At 38.3% G+C, this 13,324-nt stretch overlaps 1 protein-coding gene across 1 annotated transcript in view; it reads left to right on the top strand.

Moving 5' to 3' along the window:
• Positions 1–1,390: 1,390 nt before the first annotated feature.
• Positions 1,391–13,324, top strand: part of ROS1 (ROS proto-oncogene 1 , receptor tyrosine kinase) — a gene marked incomplete at its 3' end in the record, with an annotated part of 58,247 nt that continues 46,313 nt past the window's right edge. The window contains exons 1-9 of the mRNA XM_010291423.1: positions 1,391–1,513; positions 3,260–3,313; positions 4,988–5,047; positions 5,698–5,724; positions 8,490–8,550; positions 9,246–9,394; positions 10,565–10,703; positions 11,175–11,376; positions 12,045–12,121. Of these exons, the coding sequence (XP_010289725.1) occupies positions 1,391–1,513; positions 3,260–3,313; positions 4,988–5,047; positions 5,698–5,724; positions 8,490–8,550; positions 9,246–9,394; positions 10,565–10,703; positions 11,175–11,376; positions 12,045–12,121 (892 nt within the window). The remainder of the gene's footprint in view (positions 1,514–3,259; positions 3,314–4,987; positions 5,048–5,697; positions 5,725–8,489; positions 8,551–9,245; positions 9,395–10,564; positions 10,704–11,174; positions 11,377–12,044; positions 12,122–13,324) is intronic.

Genomic DNA, 13,324 nt, shown 5'->3' with positions numbered 1-13,324 from the left:
CCTCTGACCACCTTCAAGCCATGTGCTTGACAATATCCATTGGCTTTCTCCAGTCCAGATCATTCTTTGCTCCTGCCTCAGTGCTTTTAGCTCCTTTCACCTACTGTGCATGGGCATAGCAGCACATAGGGCTGTGTTGCAGCCCGAATCAGAAAAAACAACATCAGGTTAATGCTAACCAATTCACTTCTGTTGTTGCTGGGTTAGTGTTAGCCAGATTCTCAGCCTAGTTTATTGCATGACTGCAGGAATGTTTGCTTGGCAAGTGAGTGGGGCTTGGGAAGATGAAGGAGCATTTAGGTGTGGTGGGAAAGTGGGTCCCCTTTTTAAGCAGCAATGAGAGGATACGTCAGCTTAAACTGATCATTAAAATGCTATGTTATTTATAAAATGGCACATTTTATGTATAATGCATAACACACATGCATAAAAATGACATAACATTTATTTTTTTTTATATATATATGTAAGCTGTATTAATTTCCTATTGCAGTTCACAGAATGACTCTGGACAGCTCTGTGGTACAGCAGAGATGCGCCACAGACTGGGAGCTGGATGTATCTTAAGCTTGGGTTCCCACTGACCTCTTTAATGTGAGTCTCCAACTTTATGTAGGACTCTTCACCCCTCTTTAAATCACATACATGAATTATCCATCAGCTTCAATTTTCTTCCATGATATGGGCACAAACCTACTAGTGCAATTGTGCCCACTGTCCAGTTTTCACCTGGTTAAACCACAACACCCACTCATGTAGAGACACCCTAGCAGATTGGCTCTGCTCAGTTTGTGTCTACATGGCATCAGAAGGCAGACAGAGGCCTGTTTTGAGTGGTATTTTGGTGTGGAAATGGAACATTTGGAAACAGTCATTAAAACAGAGAATTAATTAACAGTTTTGTACTGACTGATATGAACTGCAGTGTTCTAACAAGGTTATTCATCATCACAAACATTTTCTTAGTTGGATCCACTTGAAAATATTTAGAAAGAGCTTAATCATAGTAGAATAAAGATTAGGCCAGTTTTCTCTCACTCCTTTCCCTGTTTCTGTGTTGCTTGGAGCACCTGATTAAAAGCATTGCACTTAGTTTCCTCTTTACGTTAATGATATTTATGTAAGGAGATACGCTGACTTTCATTGGTCAACTCTTTTGTTTCAGTGGTTTAATAAGAAACTATGAAATAGATGTTGTGCAATTTCAAGACAAGTGCTCCAGGAAGCTGAAAAGTTGTTGAAGGAACGGAGTGTAAAGAAGGATTTAAAAAATATTTAATAAACTGAAATGCAGAAACTTCACAGTTGCATCTCCGTCATCTAGACTAAAAGGAGTTTGTTTGACCAAGTCAAGGAAAGAATCAGACTGCCAGATGAACCTGTGAAAGTTATGAGGAACATTTGCCTGTGGGATCTCCCGCTAAACAGACTTGCTGCTTTTTACTGTGTATGGATTTCTGCAGTGTACTGTACTTTCTCAAAAAATTGTCAAAACTTATGTACAAGTAACCTGGTAAGTTTTGAAAAACTGTACTTAATTTTTTGAAACACAGATGGTTGTTAGCACTGTAAGAATTTTGTATCACATATCAGCTTTTTCAGACAATGTATCTGAGTAAAAGCGGAGTTTGAGAACTAATGCTTAACATTTGAATTTGTGAAACCTGCTAAGGAAGAAATCGCATTAACTAGATTACATTTTACATTTTCTTTGTATATTTATGTTCCAACAGCTCCTGAAATTACTATAAAAGCTAAAGACCCTGGAGGGTGGAGGAGAGAAACCTTTGTTCTTTCAGTTTATTCACTTTGATTATCAGTTTCTGTCTAGTCTATTACTTTTCTTATATAAACCTAGGAAAACTGTAAATTCAGAAGAAATTGGCTGGGAATCTGTGGCTTGCACAATTATCTTGAACTAGCTTCAGCTTCTTTTTTAAGTCACCTATGCTTTAAATTGTGGATATTTCTTTAAGTATTAAAGTAAGTGGTTGGTTCCTTAATCTTATGCTTTCTTAGTGTTCGAGTAGTCAAGTGGAATTTATTATTTTTCCTTTTACTGATGCACAACAAAGATAAGCAAAACCTCTCAAATCCAAACAATAATTCTGCATGAGGCTTTCAGGAGTTATCTCCTTGTTTCTGTTTGCCTGAAATGCTGATGTTGTTTAGAAGACCATGTACCTTTGCTCTGTAAAAAATACATGATGTGCCTTGGGGGTAACTAACTGTGGAACGCTACTGCAGAGGACTATCACCTGCTCCATTTTATTTCATACATTTTTCTGGCAGTTCCTTTAAAACAATTTCTAACTCTTGCACTGGTGAAAGAGTTAATTGCCTTCCCTGATGGAAGCCTATCATGCCATGATAACTTTAATGGGGGATCTTTTGATTTAAGCTTAAATTAATTCAGAATAAGAAATAAGTTGCTCTTCCTCTCAGCTTTGAAAGATGGGAAAATCGCATTCATGTTCAGTGAATGTATTGTGTAAGGGGTTCAGTTGAGGAAAATATAATCTTGGAGTCTGAGAGTTGTGTGTCTTATTTTTTGCCTCCAGTCTACTTACTGTGTTCACATGTGCTTTGTGACACCTTTGATTCTCACTATTGTCACAGTGTGCCCAGAGTGCTGAAAATTTCTTCCTGAAAGTTGTTTTATTAAGGACACTCTTACCTGTTTGCAGGACAAAACTTAAGACCTAACATTCAGCTTCTCCAAGGTTGTTAGATATATCCTCAAATCATTTGCACTTCACAGGTGGTGGCTGGTTTTGAATGATGTGAAAAAACAGGCACCTTAGCTCAAGAGCACTTTTGGCAGGAGAGGAAGGGCGGTCACCATATGGCTGCATAAAACCCGTTCAAAAGGAGGCCAGACAAAAGGCATTTAGCTTGAAGGAAGGTCTTTCTGCTCCCAAGAGGTCAAAGCCACTTGGCTTTGTCATTTATGCCCAACATATTTACAAAGCATTTGTTATTGACGCAGAGAACCAGAATCGGGAGACGGGAGCCAAATTCCTACCTGAGATAATTTAATTAACACCAGCTGATTCTGCCAAGGTCTTTGTTTGATGGTACTCTGAAATTAGACTCAAATGAGAAGCTACTGGTGTGTTAAAAACAAATTTCTTCAAATGAGGAAACATTAGTCAGAGAAAGTTTGTTTTGCAAGAAACTGATGCTTTAATGTATTTTAATCAAAGAATTTGGGGAAACATTTTGAATCTTTGTAAAAATGTATGTATTTCTCTTATAGGAAGGAGAACTTGGAATTACTAACCTTTGCAATGTTAGTGACATCACCGGAGCAGTAAGTAATGGTTTACTTTGTTAGTTACTGACATTTTACATTACTGCTATTTGAATAAGATAGGTACAATGTTCATATTGTCAAAGACTTCCCATAAATGTGCACAGTGTCCTGTTTGGCATAAGTCAGTAAGTTGTGTGCTTAGATTTGGCTCAAATTATTAAAGACATACATTTTCTTTAAACAAAAAAGATAGTTGTAAAGGGTGTGGATGTCTGCTGTGAGTCACGTTCACATTTGTGATCTACAGAGTTCATAATCACTCATTTTGGAGAAAATGAGTCAAAACCAGTGTTCCCTTCAAAATGTGAATCAAGACTGTTTTATTCAGCTACCTTTGTACAGTTAAGTAGTTAATTTTGTTTTCTCAGTGATTTTATGGGAGAAAACTTAAAATTACAGTAGAGTTCTGTAGGACGTCAGATGGTTGTGCCTACCGTGGGGGACTCTTTGGCTTAACATGACCTTTCCATAGCAGTATTCTTGTGAAGAACTTTAGCTACTATTCTCCTAGTTCAGATTTCAAATGCCATTCAAGCTGGCAGTTATACATATTCTTTGAAGAGCAGTGGAGAATTCAGTCACCAATATTTTCCACAGAGACTAGTGGGAAGCAGCCTCTTAGCACCCAGTATCTAGCAAGGCTTGGTCATTTATGATGCCGGGACCATAAAAGGCTCTGTTGTCATGACAATACATAGCAAGGTTGACTCACCTATTTAGGTTACTGTGTATTTTTGCTCAGTGTTATCAGGTGTTACTGTTTTTTCCATGAGGATTTGCAATGCTCGATGTCAGTCTCCTGCTTCCAAAGTAATTTCCTTCCAGCTTCCCTTTAAAAAGAAAAATATATGCAACCATTAAGAAATGGATGGGACAGAGTGAACAAGAAAGCTACAGCATCAAATCCAAACCACATGATATTTATTACATTTTTGAAAACTCACGGTTTTAAAGCTGATGCCCGGCCTGTTGGAGAGCTGGGGTTTGTGTTGAACGGCTTTCCACTGTGTTTGGCTGTGCTGCATACTGCCTATCTGTTACTTCAAGTGGTAAAATAAAGTTGGGAGAGAGGGACCACTGGCCACACACGTCATGGCTAGCTGAGTGACTTGTTCCCAAAACAAGACTGAACGTGGACTGTCTCAGCCAAGGGTTCCTTCTGCCCCTGAAGCTGTGCATCAGGTCTTTCTCAAGGCCTATGCAAGCTATGTGAGCACTCTCTTCAGGTGACAGCCACAGTCTGCTCAGGTGCCCTGCAGTCCTTTTAGTGTTCTCAGTGCATGCGAGGGTGTCAAAGTCTTTACCAGAGCTCAACATATATGTGAACATCCACTGTTTTGCACAAAACCAACCTCTAAGAATGATGTAGTTTTTCTTTTGCTCTATATTTGATTTCACATTGAGAAAGGCACTATACAACATAATCCCATTACTGTAGTATCTGAGTACCTATCATCTTTGGTATATTTAGTACTTTTGTTACAAAGTGCTGTAGATGCCTATTTTATTGGAAGGAGCTGGGGCATGAAGGAACTAAATGTCTTGGTCATGCAGAATATTTTACTGCAGCTGGAAGTTGAACTATTGTCCTCACTCTTAGCACTGGAGTATCCCTTCTCTTTAAAAATGTGATTTTAAAGTCCTTTTTAAAACCATCGTCTGTCTTTGCAGTGCACGCAGGGATGTCAGTTTTGGAATGCAACGGTGCAAATCAATTGCCCACTGAAATGTGTAAGTATTGCCTTAGCCTTGGCTCTATAGCACTTGTCTCCAAGTACCTTATCCAATGGCAGATGTGGAAAACCTAACCAGAGCAGTATTTCTATGAAAAGATGTAATATCCATATTTTCTGTCAGCACATTTATAACTTCTCTTTTGGGAAGATAATAATTCTTGCTATGGGAGTTACCTGTAATATCAAAAATTTTCATTGTGTTTGTCAAAATGTGAGGACATTTTACAGTTCATTAAGCTCAACCACTCACCCAGATTTTCAGGCAGTGAGAAAGAACTCGTGCTTTTCAGGATTTTACTCTACTGGGGCCTGTCTTGGAGTTATATGCAGATGTAAATGAAGAACATGGTCTTTACGAGATTGATTTCTTGCTTTTACTAAACCAGATGGATAAGAATTAACACTGGTCTGGGACAATTGCCATGATAGTTTTTAAACTGCTCTTTTTTCTGGACCTCTTGAACACCTGAAGCTCATTCATCCTTGGCATCATTTTAATGTTGACTTTTTGGTTTTTCAAGTGTGGGTTTTCCTTCTTTCATTATTTGCCAGTGATGGCAAATGGTTTTGTAGTGTAATTTCATTAAAATACTCTGTGATTATATTTATGCTAATCCTGCATTTTATTAATTTGCTTCTTGGCAGAACAAGACATACACCAGAGCATGTGAGGTAAGTTAAGTGCTATCAGATCAATTAAAAAAAAATCATGATTTCAGTCATTACTATGTCCATATAGTGCTAAGAAATACAATGTAGATACCCAAACTTATCAATTGTTTTGTGCTCCTTAAAGCTGAAGAATGAGTTAAGTACCTGAATCCTTTCTTTCCAGCATGGTGGCTAAGGATATGTTTGCATTAAAAACTGCTCTGTAACAAAGAATATTGCTTTAAAGAAAGCAGACTAATCACTCTGGTATGGAACGCAGTACAGACCTATTTAAAATATGTTCTGGGCTCCCACAGGAGTCTTGTTCTTTCCAGTTTTTCATTAATGCCATCAAAGATGAACCAGAGAGAATGCTTATTAAGGCCAGTATGACACTAGCTTGGGGAGAAGTGGAAACAAGGAGTGGGAGCTAGAAGACAAAACACTCTGAACTGGGTGTGTTGCCCTTTAGAAAGAGATCTCAAATGGGGAGTGCCTGGCCTGTGCTGCAGATGGGCTGGCGTTTACCATGGTAAGTATGAGGCAAAAGTGCTGCTAAAGAGATGGTGCCTTTCTGGGGCCCTGTTAGCATGAACATAGAGTGTAGGATGGGATGGGGATGACATGGTTGTGGGATTGTGTTTGGGACTCTTGAGGCCTCAGTATGAAAGTTTTACTCAGATGGGGGCAACACACTTCAAGGCAAAGGAAGGCTTGGAGGGAATCCTAAGTAGAACACAAATCCATTGGCAAGCTGGAAATTTGATTGAAAAGATTGATTTCTTTAATGCTTTTTAACCTGTGAAATTGTGACCATGACTAATGTTTACAAATGTGCTTAATGGTGGTCTTGGAGTGTAGGAACAGTCCAAGAAGTAAGCAACTTACTTTTGTAGAAACAGAATTGGGGGGTGGGGTGGGTTTTGTGTGGGTTTTCATTTGCTTGTCTGGCCACATAATATGCCAGTTAAATTCACTAACTTTGCAAGGGCTTTTGCAGGATTATTTTTTCACTGGATCAGCTAGCTGACTTGACTCCCTGCATGGTCAGGCAAGCACCAGGTCACTGCATGCAGAGGATCAGGTCATTGCAGTCTGCCGGGGAAAGGAATGGGAGTAAGAGTGGGACTTTTCCTTTGGCATTGGCTCAGCTCTGTCTTGTGACTACACCTTGGGACTAAAGTCTGGTAGTATTGCTCCTGTTAGATATTGTCTCTCACCTAGGAACGGGGAAGTGCCACTGAATTTGGTGGGAGTATCCACAAGAAAGGGCAGCAGAATCTGGCTGATACAGGGGCAGTTCTGACCGATGGGAAATATACGAGGATTTCTTGTTTTCAGGCTGAGCAGATGGCGAAGTTCCCTCAAAATTTCTAGGGCTAGGAGATTTAGTAATCCTCTTACCTCAAGCAAAAATTGGATTTATGGTTTGGACAAAGATCAGAAGAAGAAAGAAAAACATGACTAAAAGCAAATGGTCATAAATGTCTGTGTTAAATGAAGCAGAAGGCACTATGAATCAGCATGTAATCTGGGGGCATTATCCACTACAAACTAAATAAATCTTGGCTGTAAAAGAAAGTTCCAGTGTACAGTTGTTAACTGATGTCTGCTAATACCCAGACCTTTGCCTGCTAACAGTCATGATAATTCACTTGGATGTATTTTATTCCTCTGAATATGGAAACATTGAAGAAAACTTTTTAAGTGCTTGCACTTGGCACTGAATGCCTAGATTTGAGATAATGTAGATCGGAATATACTGCTAAGCAAGTTTTTAAATCTACCTTAGCTGCAACAGTGTTGTCTGAAATAGCATACCTTATCAGTTTCCGTAGGGTTCCAGAAGTGTATATCCTAGAATCATCGGAAGAGCAATTAAAAAATTTGCTCATTTAATGTAATGAATTACTTCTGAATGACCTAAAGTTTAATTATCACTTGAAAGATGGCTGCTGTATGAAGAATACATGAAGATTTTATAGGCCAAATGAACTTGCAGAACAAAATGAGCCCAAACAAAATGCCTGTCCAACCACCACTTCTCAAAAGCTTTGACTTTTCAGGAGATTCAGTCTTGCATTTAATTTTTAAGCTACTGAGATCCACCTGGGAAATGTTACTACCTCTTCTTAAGTTTTCTACCTATAATGCAGAGTAACACTATACCTATGTTCCCTACCTAAACTGAAAACTCTTAGGAATTTTCTGTTCTTAGGATGTAAGTGTGGAGAACTCACTCCCTGGGGTATTTGTTATGTTTGCAGCTTGTAGACATGACACTAACTACTAACAAGGAAGTGTGAATTAGGCATGGCTGCTCTTACAAATTACTAATTTCAACTATTTTGAAAGTTCACTGAAAGTATGATTTGTAAGAATGTGGCTCATTCGTAGGAAATACATGAAATGGGAAAGGGTGAAATCCAACATGTGGAACATATCATAAACGTTAAAAACCATTACTTCCTAACTCCATGGTTGTCACTGAAGTTTATTTCCAACTTTAATGAAGCCCCATATTTGTTCTTTCCACAAATGGACAGTATGTAAGGAGGATAACCCTAATCCAGTCCCCAGTGAATTAATGAAAAAGCTCTCGGGAAGCTCTTCGGAATGAGTTTGTGGTACTTTTATTTTTTTAGAACGAATGTAATGATTTCCACAGGGTTTGTACGTATTCAGATGTCCACAGGATTTGTATGTATTTAAAATGTGTCTGCATAATTCTATGAGGAAGTTTGTTTTTACACAAAACTAACCAGTGGGTTCTGTACCCTACACAGACAGTTTCCTGTAAGTTTGGTTGTAGCCGTGCAGAGGATGCATATGGAGTTGAAGCACAGAGTAAGTCTGAATAGTCATGTGTCCGATTCACAGTCTGATAAATTCAGTTTTAAGACTATAGTCTTGTTCTGTTATCTGTTTTTCTTTGAAAAAATAGGAATGTCTTGATTGTTTTGATTCATCAGAAAATTACCACTCTTCTTTTTTCTTTTAACAAATACAATGAGGTTAACTCTATCTTATAGTAAAACTTTTTTGCCCTCCCTTTCATGGACATGAGACTTTTTGAATCCAATCTCAACTATTTAAGACAATAATTTGTCAAGCATCCATCCTTGATCTGTCTGCTATCTTGAAATCATTGCCAAAAGCTCCTGCAACTTCTATGGGAACAACTGGGCCAATACAGTGCTACTGAAGTAGACCCCTTGAAAATCTCTTCAGAAGTCTCCCATACCTTTTCTAGGTCTCTAATCAGCAGAATTTTCCTAAGTACCTGTACCTAAAAGTACATTTACACAAGTGCAGAGTTGTAGTCACATTTACTCACATTGAGCTTGGCCCAGTTCAGGCTTACTTATCAAACTGTCTTTAAAATCTCATGTGATTTATTCAGCACCTTTTTCAATATATTCTTTTGTGTGTTTTATTGGCTTCACAGCTTTCAAGTGTGTGGGGTAATAGGCTTTTACCCTTAAGACGTAGAGATTGCCATGAAAGTTTTTTCTTACTGTTGTATTGTATGTACCCCTCAGACTACTTGAACAAGCCCAGAGCGCCATTTGCATCTACTATTGGAAGCCACAGTGTCACATTAGGGTGGAAGCCAGCTAACATCTCTGGGGTGAAATATATTATCCAGTGGAAGTTCAATCAGCTCCCGGGAGACTGGAGGTACACAGAGGTAAAGAAGGACACTTCCTTTTACTTTGCAAGGGAATAGGTTCTTCTCTGTTCTTCATTTTATTTTAGAAAAATATCGGATAATATGTTAGGCATATGGAAGAAGTTTGCAAAATCATGAGTAGTATGGAGAAGCTGAGAAGTGGACAATTACTCCTTGTTTCCTCCAATATAGAAACTAGGGACCTTGATGGAAACTAACAGGTAGCAGTTTCAGAACCAGCATATGAAGGTATTTCCTCACAAAATATGTAGTTAAAATGTTCAGCTGCTTCCTGGCACATGTGGATGTTAAATTACTAAATTTAAACTCCTAAAGTATTAAAATTACTAAAATTACTAAATAGAGTTTGAAAAGTGACTGGACAAATTATTGGAAGAAAAAATTGAGTTCTACTAAATGCAAACATTGCCATTGTTTTATGTTGAGCCATGCTTGTAATATGCCAAGACTGAGAGTATTTGGGAGAAATACCACTGTCGGCTTTCCTTTTTTTTCATACCTTTCCCTAGAGAAACTATTTTTGGTTCTTGTCAAAGGCACAATACTTGGCTAGACAGTCTTTTGTTCTGACTGAGTACAGTTATTCTCATATTATGTTCTTTTGCGTCAACTATGCACTTGTTATCTTGCCATCATCTTTATTGGACCAATTTACAGAGCCTGTCAAGTTGGTGACACAAATCAAAAGTAAAGACAATTTGCTAAGCAGGAAGTTCTGAATTAATCATTGGTGAAATAATGGGGAAGAATGACTTCAGACTGTAAATATTTTAGGGTAACTAGGAACCTGTGGATCTTAAACCTGTAGTATATGTATCAAAAGTTTTAAATACATTGCTCGTAATATGTTATTACTTTAGGTTTTTTACCTTATTCTTCACATTTACTGTTATATTGCATCCATCCTTCCATCCATCTGTTCATTGTCTAGATTTGGTAGCATGTTCTGAAGAAAAGAGAAGAGGAAAAGTTCTGTAAAAATGGAAAATCAAAGTCTGTGCTGAAAATAACTCCCAGAATTCCTCTTATTTAAACTTAGGATGCGTATTTTTGTATTCTGAAATATGTATGTTGTTATATGAGAACTCTTTTTCCCTGATAACACCCTACATAGTAGCTGCAGATGGAGGAAGAAATGGAAATGATTGTGTCTGTGCATTAATCTAGGTAGTATCTGGAACTTCATATACAGTCAAAGACCTTCAAGCCTTCACAGAATATGTGTTTCGAGTAGTTTGGATCATTACGTCTCAGCTGCAGCTCCATTCTCCATCTAGTCCCAGTTACCGGACACATGCTTTTGGAGGTAATGAATTGCACTATTAATTTCATCTTTCAGGACCGTATCAGAAACATTTAGGTTTCCTTGTTGTTTCTTTCACAGAACACATTGATGCTTAATCTTCAGAATATGTATGTTGTCTGTTGGGTCGTTGCAGAAGACCAAACTAAAATACTACAGGCTCTTTTTGTTGGAAATAGAATATTTAGGGCTCCTTCCTGCTTTTAGTTTTAAAACGTGCACAGAAAAGGACATAGTCAAAATTGTGAGGGCACGTTGGATAATTTTGTGCATGTTAACTTTTTGACTGAAATGCACACACATTTTCCTGGACACTAAAAAAAGTTAATTGTTGCTGAAATTTTATGCTGTCCCTAATCATGTTTATTAGTATAAATGAGTTAAAAGGTATGAAACATAAAAATGTACCTAAAAAAGAAAAAACATTCATTTCTTAAATGGCATCCCAGAGTCAGTCATTTCTGTCTCTTGCAGCTCCTGCGACAGCTCCTGTCATTAAAGATATTCAGAGTTCAAGTCCAAACACTGTTGAAGTTAGTTGGTCTCCACCACTTTTTCCAAATGGCTTGATTGTTGGGTATAACTTGCTCCTGACCAGTGAGAATCACGAATTGCTGAGAGCTTCAAGAGGGCATAGCTTTCAGTTCTACTCCACCTTCCCAAACAACACTTACAGGTACAAAAAGAAACGATAACCAACATGGCCAAGTGTGCTGTAGCACTTCTTGCCCAAATAGTACAGGGTATGCCTAAATACCACTTCTGCACAATTACAGTTTACTTATGTTCTTGCCAAAAGCAGGGGTACCTTCCTTGAGGTAACAAAGTTATTCCAGGTGAGTTGGCTGCTTATGTGGAAGTCAGATGGGGAAGAAAGAAAAGCAATTTGATATAGGGCCAGCAGACTACATTTTCTCAGCTGCTGTTTTTCCATTTTTTAAGGTTCTGTGGCATGTTTTCAGTATATTCAGGGAATGATAAAGCAGTCCTCTCTTGTCCTTTAAGCATCTGGAAAAATTCCTTCATATTTATTAAACACAAAGTCCTACATTCTGCTTGCACTGGTAAATACAGATCTTCCTCTGAAATGCAATTGAGTTGCTCTTCTGAGTCTGAAACCCCATTTTGAATTTTAATTTAGAAGATTCTGTTGTTGTCCCACCTTTGGGGAATTCAGAGTCTGGGTGGTTTTATTTTTATTATAAATTTCCCAGAGTGTTATATTTAAATGGGCATTTTCCAAAAGTCAAGCACTTCTGTAGCAGCTACCCTACTTGCCTACTTCTCAGGCAATCTTTCAAAAGAAACCCGCAAACCAAAACCTGTCTCTTTGGTTTACCATAGGTTCAGTATTGTGGCGGTTAACGAGGTTGGTGCTGGACCCCCTGCTGAAGCCAACATCACAACCCCAGAATCCAAAGGTACAGGAGCAGCAGAGTCCTTATTTCTCTCTGTTCCTGGGGGCAAAGTCACGTTCTCTGAGCTGCCCTGTAGCTAGCAGAAGAGAATAATATTTAGACTGTAAACAGTGCATGACAAGGAGTTGCACACTGCAGTCAATAGCATATCAGAGAGTCCTGTTCTTTAGCTGTAGACATTACTGGGCTACACAGCATGGTAATAACCCAAGATGCTGGTGGGCCCGAACACATTTGGCCTGAGTTGTACTACAAATGAAAAACACCTCAGTGGTCTAAGGCAGTGACTGAGAGGACATGCTTCCATTTTCTTGATGAGATTTTAACAGGTGACACACAAATGTGTTTCTTCTAATAATATTAAATACGTAACATGAAACGCTTTTGTCAAAACATCTTCAGTTATCTCATGCCAAATGTGTGAAATCATATCAAATTTTGTTGCTCTTTCATGGCTGTATTTATTTTACTATATTAACTAATTAATAATGAAAGTAATGGTACACTATAGGTATCACTTAAAGAATTGCAGAAATATTAATTAATTGCCAGAGAAAGGTACATGTTGAGATAGAGCATGTGAGAATGAAATCAATGTTACCAAAATGTATCTTTAGAAGAGAAAACAGAAGATGCTCCCCTCCTCCTGAAGAAATCCAGTTGCTGAACACCTGGAAACTCTTCAACTCTAGCAAACACTTTAAGTCTGTCTCTGAATTGCCAGTCTTCTGCTATTGATTAGAGAAATTGAACTTAGAGCTTCTCTAGTGCTTTTTAAAATACAACTCTTTTTTTTGTAATAGCTTAGACACACTGATATGTCCTTATCTGGAGACTCTGCAGGGGTTTGCTCTAGGGTTGGCTGACACTGAGCCATAAATATTTGTGCCATTTGTGAAATGTCCAGACTGGTACATCTGACTGTATTCGTTAAATCAAGCCAATTACCAACCAACTAATTTAAGATAGAAAACAAACAAACAACACTACTCCCCCAAAAAACAGCTCCTGGGGGTGAGGAACCACCCCACCTCCCTTTACTAGTCACCACATAAAACTTCAGTTGATTCCCCCTGAATTGCACTGGCACATGCTTTCTCTCTGTGCTAAAGTGAACAGGAGCAACCCTTCCTCATGTATCACTTTCAGGAATGGTGTTACTGCATCAGGTACTGAGCTGTGTAGATCTGAGAAGAGTTAGGGAAA

Source organism: Phaethon lepturus, unplaced genomic scaffold (assembly GCF_000687285.1).
Source record: "Phaethon lepturus isolate BGI_N335 unplaced genomic scaffold, ASM68728v1 scaffold16747, whole genome shotgun sequence".
NCBI lineage: Eukaryota > Metazoa > Chordata > Aves > Phaethontiformes > Phaethontidae > Phaethon > Phaethon lepturus.
Note: the sequence above shows the minus strand (reverse complement) of the source record. Positions and strands in the feature narration are given on the sequence as shown.